General features: G+C 43.9%; 1 protein-coding gene across 6 annotated transcripts in view; it reads left to right on the forward strand.

Moving 5' to 3' along the window:
• The window catches only part of EIF4ENIF1 (eukaryotic translation initiation factor 4E nuclear import factor 1), a 45,005-nt gene extending 38,184 nt beyond the window's left edge, over positions 1-6,821 (forward strand). For all 6 annotated transcript variants that reach the window (XM_047696900.1, XM_047696898.1, XM_047696902.1 and 3 more), the window contains 5 exons: positions 1,773-1,857; positions 3,160-3,292; positions 4,791-5,135; positions 5,404-5,568; positions 6,072-6,821. In XM_047696900.1, the coding sequence (XP_047552856.1) occupies positions 1,773-1,857; positions 3,160-3,292; positions 4,791-5,135; positions 5,404-5,568; positions 6,072-6,313 (970 nt within the window). In that variant the 3' untranslated portion in view covers positions 6,314-6,821. The remainder of the gene's footprint in view (positions 1-1,772; positions 1,858-3,159; positions 3,293-4,790; positions 5,136-5,403; positions 5,569-6,071) is intronic.
• The last annotated feature ends 2,952 nt before the right edge of the window (positions 6,822-9,773 follow it).

Raw genomic sequence — 9,773 nt, forward strand, 5'->3', positions numbered from 1 at the left:
CAGTGTCTCGTCTTGCTTCAGCTGGTTTTATATGTTGACACTTTTAGAAAACATTGAAACCAGTAAGTACCCTGTATTCTTACATAAGTATTCTATCTTTATATAGTAGCCCTCAGCCTAAACAGAGAGCTCAGGACTGGCCTGCTCACTGTATTTCTCTCTGTAACGTAGTTTCTCATTAACTCATTGACTTGATTTATTGACCTTGAAAGCACTTTTGATATCCAGAACTTTATGTGCTTTTGGTAACAACCCTGTGAGGGAGATGGTATAAATAACTGCATTTTACAGATACAGAAACTTAGATTTTTTTTTTTAAATGCAAGTTCCTCAAAACTAATAAGTAGACCTAAGTCATTGTCCACAGAGCCTTCATGTTGTTCGAATCAAATGTCAGTCTCTCAGGCCCTACCTGAACACCCTGTGTACACTGTGTCCCCCAGCAGACTTTATTTTTTTTATTGTACTTACCACCTTCTGAGTTTTTGTTTTGTTTGTTTTTTTTTTTTTTTTTTTTTTGTCTATCTTTCTCCCCATAGTAACCCCTTTACCCTACAACCAAAAGAATGTAATGAGGCCAGAGATTTTTTTGTCTGTTTCATTTATTGCTGTATCTCCCACACGTCAGCCCAGTGTCTAGCACATAGCAGATGCTCAAATATGTTCATCAGAAGGAATAAATGATAGGTGTGCAGAACCACCAGACTTGGGGTTTTCCCCCTGATCACTCCAGAGTACTACCGATCTGTTTCTCCCTCATTGTCCTGCTCAGATTCACAGTGTGGCAGCAGTGCAGCTTACCTGGTACAGACTGGAAAGAAGCCATGGGTTTCTCTGTTTATGATTTAGGAACTCCCAGAATCACTAAGGCTTTGGCCCTCATGGTACAAGGTCTGATAGCTCAAGTGAGTGAAACTCTCATTAGCCAGGGAGCTCATATAATTCATTCTTCTCTCAGCCTTTGTATATCTTCATCAGTTGTTTCCTGTTTTCTCCAAGTGAAGGGAGAATGAGTAGAATGGGGAGTAAAGGGAAGTCTCTTCTTTTGAACTTTGGGAGGCCTGGGATCAACCTTGTCTGTGGACCAGGAGTAATGGGGGATGCTGCATGTTCTTGGGTCTTGAGATAGCTGAAACTCTTGGTGCTCTGATTTAAAGCAGTGTCTTACATAGCAGCAGTTCTACACCAGGCCCTGTTCGCGTCAGTATTGCTCCCTACTCTCAGCACAGCCTGGCCCACAGAATGAAGACTCACTCATAAGCTTCCCACTGACATAACCTACAAATCAACTACACGCCAGTCCTGGATAACCCTGCATTCCCAAGGCTTTGTACCTAATCCTTTTGCTTGAATTGTTGTTCTCCATGTTACAGCTTTCTCATTGGTCCCACTCAGTTTAATGCAGCTCCTTCCCAGAGACGCTTTCCCGGAGTCTTTCCAGTAGGAGTATTGTGTCACTCCTTCTCTACTTCATTTTCCATTTCACTTTACTGTTATCTAATATCTACGTGCCTTAGTTTGCCCTCGTTAGTGTCTCCCCACTAGACAAGAAGAATTCTTGCAAGGCCCAGGACCATGTTTAATCTTTTGTCTTCCTTCAGAACTTAGCATGTGGTTTTACATATGTTAGGCACTTAATAAATGCTTGGAAAGTTTAAATGGATGAGGAAAATGGGATATCCAAGTCCTATGCTGGTCTTGAGTATTCTTTGGTTTTAGGATTTGGAGTTCGAGCAGCTTGAAGCTCATACTGCTACTTGGTTTGTTCACAGGCAACAGCGAGTGACCAAGTCACCAGCACCCGTGCACCGAGGGAATTCCTCTTCCCCTGCCCCCGCTGCCTCCATCACAAGCATGGTCAGTGACCTCTGCTTTTGTAAATGACGTGAAGGCTTCTCCGTTTGATTGTGCTTATATTATATCGCCGTGTACCCCAAAATATCCTTAAGTGCCTTCATAGGAATAACTGGCTTAATAGTCTATCATACCTGCTTATTTATTTGATCTTCCCCTTTCAGGATGCAGTCTTAACTCTTGGGGTTCTAGTGAAGCCCCTACATTGGGGAAGGTATGTTCCAGCAGGTGGAGGAGTATGGACTAAAACATACCAAGTGATACTATATGTTCAAACAAATGAATAGTTGGAGTAGGGAGTAGAGGATGATAGGGTGAAAGATAGGTGGTGAGATGGATGGGGTGAATGGGTTGGATCATGGGGAATCAAGTGAAACATGTTGGGGACTTCACAGATTCAGGTCTGTGATATGAATTAAAGCTAGGACAAAGGAGTTTGCTTATTTGTGTTGTTAAATCTAGTTTTACAACTGACTCATTCATATATTAGCTTTTCGTTTTCTTTTTTTAAGTTTTATCCCCCAGAAACTTCTATCACCATCAAAGCTGATAGAGAAGGGGAAAAACTGTTACTCTGCTTCTGGACCCCAAGTGGGTCTTTGCACCAAGCACTCTGAAGACAGGGTCTAGAAGGGGTTCTCTATTCATAATTCATGCCCTGTCCCCTGCCATTAAGGAGTTAGGGTTAATGAGAAAAGGCACATGCACAATGATCAAAGTTAAAATGGATATTGAAGAGATGGGAAGAAATGAACCCAAAAGGTGAATCCTAAGGGGTGAGGAGACTGTTAACACAATTGTGAATTTTCTGGTAGCCAAGTTAAGATGGGATATGTTAAGAGTATAGAAAAATTTAGGTTCTGAGGTTATCTTTGAACTTCCCCAGCTGGTAAAGCTCTTGCTCTAGGGTATACTTCTGGCCATGTTCTTCCCTGTTCTCAGCCTAATCCCAGGCGTGGGAGATGGTTGAAGCAGGGCTACCATAGGTAGGCCCCTATCACCACAGACACAGACAGGTGGATAGGTTGAAGCTCCATGCTTTAACTACCTTTGTGCTAGAGCTAAATCTAGGTTTTGATGAAAATGCGATGTGAACAAGCGACGGTGCACTTGGTGCACCACCTGTCTGGTCCATCCTGTTTCTCTTCCTCCAGCAGCTAGACACCAGAAGGTTGGAGTTGGTCTCTGCCACGTGTAGCTAATCAGGGGACTGGCTCTTCAGCTTGTTGAGCAGCTTGACGAGTTAAGCCTGGCTTGATTAGGAAAGACATTTAGAGAACACGCTAATACTGTTTTTCTCTGCAGCTTTCTCCTTCCTTCACCCCTACCTCAGTGATTCGTAAGATGTATGAGAGCAAAGAGAAAAGCAAGGAGGAGCCAGCATCCGGAAAAGCAGCTCTTGGTGACAGTAAAGACGACACTCAGAAGGCCAGTGAAGGTAATGCAGAGCTCTTGAGTGTGTACTGCCCAAGAAAGTATGTGACGGAGCACAGGGTTGAGTGTTCACCAGCTGATCTGATTCTTGGCAAATCCCTACACAAAACTCCTGCTGCTTTGGACCATAGTTCAGTGTCTGACAGTGGGAAAAGCACTGTACCAGTTCACAATTGCTTAGCCCTCTGAAATTCTGACCAACCTAATAGTGGTATGAGTGCTAGTATGAGGAAGAGTGAGTTTTAGTTTAGAATCATTTTTTAAGAACTTTATTTATTTGAGAGAGAGGGAGAGAGAACATGAACTTGTGGGAGGAGCAAAGGAAGAAGCAGACTCCCTGCTGAGCAGGGACCTGGATGCAGGGCTCCATCCTGGGACTCTAGGATCATGACCTGAATCAAGAGTCAAGACAGTTAGCCGACTAAACCACCCAGGTGCCCCTAGTTTCGAATGCTATTGAGGCTTCAAAGTTGAATTATTAGTACATTTATTTGGCAAATTAATATGGTACAACCCATTTTACTTCTGAAATGTTCTCTCTAGTCTATGGAGACTCACCCAGGAAAATTTCCAGGCAGATTCCTCACCCAGGAATGGGTGAAGCATAAGGTGTGGAGAGCCTTTTAAAAGTATGTAGAAGGGGCAACTGAGCGGTTTAGTTGGCTAACCGTCTTGACTCTTGATTCTGGCTCAGGTCATGCCCTCAGGGTCATGAGATGGAGCCCCGGCTGTCTGCTCAGCTCGAAGTCTGCTTGAGATTCTGCCTCTGATTGTTTGTGTGCAATGCTCTTTCACTTGCTCACTAAATAAATAAAATCTTAAAAAAAAAAAAAGTATATAGAAAATGTTGCACAGTTGGGACTGTCAAGGATGTGGTGAAATAGATTCTAGTAAGTTAGGTTTACACAAGTCTACAGTATTGGTTTGAGAGCTTTTTGCCTGTGAGAAAGCTTCTGGGAAAAAGGAAATCCTATTGGTTCTACTAAAAGGCAGTTCAGATTCCATCACTGGACTCTATTTCTGTTGTGATGGATTTGTATAATTTTACTTTCATTTGATTTTCTCCTTGGGCTAAAAAAAAGCGTGTTAATCCCAAGCACTTGACTAGGACAGTACTAGTTCCCACACAGATCTGAACCACAGCCATATGGGCAGGCAGAGCAAGGTGCCTAAGTTAGACAGCCAGACCTTAACCCAGCTTCACTTGCCCATAGCGGTTTCTGGGTTGGGAGGATTGTAAGAAAAATAAACTCTGTTCCAGCAAGGTATTTGGAGACTAGCAGTCCTGGGGTGTAGTTCCAGCTCTGTTCTAACTACTCCTGTTACCTTGACTAGGCCTACTCATAAGGCAAAAATGACGGTTTTTATACAATCCTCTAAATCTGCTGAGGGGATCAATTAAGGACTGTAAACTTTCTAAGAAATGAGATTTGCTAGATTGTTGGGAAGGCCATGTTTGGGTGAAGTTTGCCAATACCAAAATATTCTCTGGGTCCTTACAGAGAACTTGCTGTCATCGAACTCTGTGCCCAGTGCTGATCGGGACTCTTCTCCCACTACAAATCCCAAACTTCCAACATTGCAGCGGTCTTCATGTTCTACCCCACTGTCTCAGACTAACCGTTACACCAAAGAGCAAGATTATCGACCTAAAGCAACTGGGAGAAAAACACCCACCTTGGCATCCCCAGTTCCAGGAACACCTTTTCTCCGCCCTGTCCACCAAGTTCCCCTTGTCCCCCATGTCCCGATCGTGCGGCCTGCTCACCAGCTTCACCCAGGATTGGTCCAAAGGATGCTGGCCCAGGGAGTACATCCACAGCATCTTCCAAGTTTGCTCCAAGCTGGTGAGTTTCTGACCTTGCATGACAGCAGTTGCCAGAACTGATGAAGTACTATAGTTTTGAGAGGTTTTTTTATCCCTAGAAAAATGTTGCTAGATTTTTCCATCTAACTGGTGGGTAGTGGGTCCAATCCAAACTATCCCTTAGTCTATTGAAAAATGAAGAAGCTAGCTTAAGCATTGCTCACTGATCAACTTGTGGATCAGCAAAGCTTGAAAATTTCCAGGCAGATTACGTCTTACAGTTTTTTTTTCCCGCCCTTGCCCAACAGGTGTACTTCCTCCTGGGATGGACCTGACTCATTTACAGGGAATATCTGGCCCAATCCTGGGTCAACCCTTTTACCCTTTACCTGCAGCTAGTCACCCTCTCCTAAACCCTCGCCCTGGGACACCTCTGCATCTGGCAATGATGCAGCAGCAGCTACAGCGCTCAGGTAGGCTCAGGATTGGGCCAGGGGAGCAGGGGATGGCCTGAGTAGGCTTCAAGCTTTTGGACCAGTTTCCAGTGAGGGGATGAATTATGTGATTCATTCTTTAACTTATCCTAGCAAGAGTAGGATAAGGAGATAACCAGAGAATAGGATGAAGTAAACCAACCTCTATGGGATTTGGAACTCCTATTCCTATAGACAGAGAGCCGACTATGCTTTTGGCATTTTTTTTGGTCCTCTGCCTCTTAAGGAGAGGAGGCTGACAGATTTAGCATGGAGATTATCCAGAGTAGATGCCCTCTCAGCAGCTAATGTTATTACTTCTGTGATAGGGCTGCTTGTTATGGGCAGTAGTGGTCATGTCATTTATGATGGCTTCTGAATAGTTGTGCTTTCCAAGGTGCGGTCTTCTGGCATTTTGTAAGGATTTGAGGGAGGCAAGGCCTGATACAGAATTGTGTTCCCCTACATGCTCTGAATGATAACCTTCTCTCTTATCCCCATAGTTCTTCATCCTCCAGGCTCTGGTTCCCAGGCAGCAGCTGTCAGCGTTCAGACGACCCCTCAGAATGTGCCCACCAGGTCAGGCCTGCCCCACGTGCACTCCCAGCTGGAGCATCGCCCCAGCCAGAGGAGCAGCTCCCCCGTGGGCCTTGCCAAATGGTTTGGCTCAGATGTGCTACAGCAGCCCCTGCCCTCCATGCCTGCCAAAGTCATCAGTGTAGATGAATTGGAGTATCGTCAATGAACAGGGCAGGCAGACTAACCTGTGCCTGGACCTACGGTGGCACCTTGATTAGGACTCTGCTTCCTCATTGCGGGTTGGTTTATGGAGTTTTACTTTGGAGCACTCTGTGAAGCTATTTAGGGAAGCCCAGGCACCTGGTGTGGTCTGCAGAGGGAAGTATCTTAACCAATCGAATGGAGCCTATGTGGTCTGAATACAGGATGCACATTGTTGTCAATCCTGGCAGTAGTCTTTTTTTGTAAGATATGTGAATGAAGTGTTGGTGTCTTCACCAAGAGGTGGCACCTAAGGGTTCTGAGGAAATAAATGTATAGACCCTATGTACAGACTTGTGTATAAACAACTTTTGTATATACATATAGGATAGCTTTTTTGAACTTATACAGCTGTACATAAAAGTAGCTGATATTAGTTAAGCCTGTGTCAACAATTTGATTTTTTCCACTTGTACATTTGGGACTTTTTCTTTTGGTTGATTAAAGTTGCATATGCTAAGTGTGTGAATGAAGTGAATGACATTGTTGTATTTCTTTCTGAATTCATTCCTTCTCATTTACAGCCAGCTAACCTATGAGGTTCAGTAGGTTCCCCAAGGGAAATGATCTGAAGTTTTAATTTTTCTTAAACTTAAGAATTAAACTCTACCTCATTTAGAAGGGAGAAGCACTGGCCATCTTTTTTGAGCCTTAAAGACCCTAATGGGCCAGCTTAGGCTGGAATGACCCAATAGGAAACCTTGCAGTTAACACCAGATTATAACATGTACAGTCTTCGATTAAAACCACCCAGTGAAAACAATGTATTGGGTAATCATGTATATGGTAGCTTCTCCCAAACAAATCCATGTTTACTCGGGCAAAAGTGAATAGTCTGTCAACATCCTGTTCTCCAGCTCATAAGCCCCCTATAAAAGAAAAATAGGACCGGAGAGTTCTCACTCAATCCATTAATTAGTCTTTTTCATATGAAACTGCCCTCAAGACTGTGTCAACAGACTTTGTGTTTTGTGTCTCATTCCTCAGCTCATAATTATTTTCATTATTCATCTTAACTGTATGCACAGCATTAGAAAACAGTATTCTACCAGAATACTTTAGCTATGGTCTTGAGCCCCCTTTCCTGACTGAAGGTTTTTCAGTCCTACTCTCTGAAGTGATAACTTTTATTTCTCAAACTTGAATCCATCTGCCCTAGTTCTCAATACTTGTCCATGTAGGGCCATCAACACTACTCTGACTTCATGCCAGAGGGTCAAATAATGAGGTAGTTCTCTGATTCACAGATGAAGGCCAAGGTGACTGATTACAAGGGTAAAAAATAGCCTGAGTCGTCAGTGTTAAGGAGTGTTGCCTATGAGCCTGGAGCTGCCCACCATGACTTGTTACTTCCAGGAACACAAGAAACTAGATTGCCTTTCAGCAAAACCTAGCTTTATAGACTGAGCATGAGGTCTGTCTTGTACTTCATCAGTCCTCCCACTCCCCAGGCCCTCATGGGATTTGCTCTTGGGAATTCTTAGCTTTAGAAATAAAGCCTTTGTTTAGAATTCTTGCAAATGCTTTGTTTCCACAAACAGAAGCTGGAAAGCAGTCTAAAGACAATAGAAAACAGATGCCTGAATCCAGTTCCACCTTTCCTGTATCTTCTTTGACTTCCTTCCCCCGCTTCATGTTGAACCAAGAGTTATAGGTGTTTGGCGGAAGAATTGGGCTTGAGTTGCCAATTTTCAGACCAGAAGCTGATACGACTGAAATGAACAATGTAGGCACCAAGCAATGGGCAAAGCCATTTGCCAGTGGTTGGTGAGATAGAGCCAGAAGGAAGTAAGGGAATGTTGCAAACACTAGCACAGCAGAAGGTGGATTTTAAAATTATTTTGGTGCAGGGGAGGGAATGGAAGCAGAAGAGGAAGCTATTGCAGTCTTCAGGAGCTAAGAGCCTGATAAAAGGGTCAGGGCAGGAGGAAATGATGTCTCTGCTAACAGGAGGGGTCATCATATATGTAACAACTTTGGGAAGTCTAGCAGGCCTGAGGTGTTTAGAAGCAATCAGGACTAGAAAGATGTACAACACAAAGGTCAAGAGAATCATGGGAATAAAAGATGCAGCAGAGGGAATATAGGCAATGGTACTGCATGGTGACAGCTACACTTGTGAGCTTAACATGTGGACTTGTTGGATCAGTGTTGTATACCTGAAATTAATGTAACACTGTGTGTCAACTACAATTAAATCAGGATGTGGAAGGCAGCCTCAAAATAAAAAAGGAATGCCACAAAGAGCCTCATGGAAGACCTGCCTTTGAGGGTGGGTCAGGTAGGAGCAAAGAAAATGCCTCCCAAAGGAAGCAGCTGAGCAGCGAGTACATAGGAAGTCAGGGTAACCAGTAAGAAGTGGGGAAAAAATAGGCTAGTATAGCCAGCCCTTCTTTCAGGAGACAGCTATTGAGTATCTTTAAGAGGTTCTACTAAGAGGAGCAGCAGGGTCACCGGCCCTTCTTTTAAATGAGTAAGATGAGCAAACAAAATCCAGGAATGGGGGTACCTGGGTGGCTCAGTGGGTTAAGCCTCTGCCTTCGGCTCAGGTCATGATCTTGGGGTCCTGGGATCGAGCCCCGCATCAGGCTCTCTGCTCTGCTCAGCAGGGAGCCTGCTTCCGCCTCTCTCTGCCTGCCTCTCTGCCTACTTGTGATCTCTGTCAAATAAAATCTTAAAAAAAAAAAAAAAAATCCAGGAATGAAGATAACTTACAGGAGTAAACTCTTCAATAATTCTATTCTCTTCAACAGCTGATTCAAGCACAGGCTTGTGCCCAATTTAGGACATAAGACACAAGGACAAACTGGGCAGTTTCTGGCAAACAGCTTCCCACAACAGTAAGAATCAGTCCTCATTACTATCCTCTGGATGCTGGATGTAAAGCCTGGGACTGCAGCAGACATTCTGATTGTGAGGGGACCCAGCTGCTCAGCAAAGCCAATAAACTGCAGTGGACAGAGTTGACTGATGAAAAAATTTGGATCTTCAATGGCACCACAGCTACTGTGAGCCCATCTGAGCACTGTTACAACTTAGATGAGAGATCAAGTTTCCTTCCACTTCAGCTTGTTAAGTTAGTGTTTGCTGTTGAACACAGTTAAAGGCATTCTAACTAATGGCACAGAACAGTGACTCTGTTACATTGTGCTACAAAAAAATCAGGAAAGGGGCACATGGCTGGCTCAGTGGGTAGAACATGTAGCTCTCGATCTCAGGGTCATGAGGTAGAGGCCCACACTGGGTGCAGAGATTGCTTAAATAAATGAACTTTTTTAAAAAATCACAAAAGAAATGGAATGTGTAACCATATAGGAAATTCGAGCCATGCTGTGACAGCCAAACCATTGTAATCTTGGGAGTCCATGAAGAGAAAGCCTTTACTAAAGGAATGCCTCTCCTTAGCAGCCCTACCCCTGACAGGA

This window comes from Lutra lutra, chromosome 12 (genome assembly GCF_902655055.1).
Source record: "Lutra lutra chromosome 12, mLutLut1.2, whole genome shotgun sequence".
In the NCBI taxonomy this organism is placed as follows: Eukaryota; Metazoa; Chordata; class Mammalia; order Carnivora; family Mustelidae; genus Lutra; species Lutra lutra.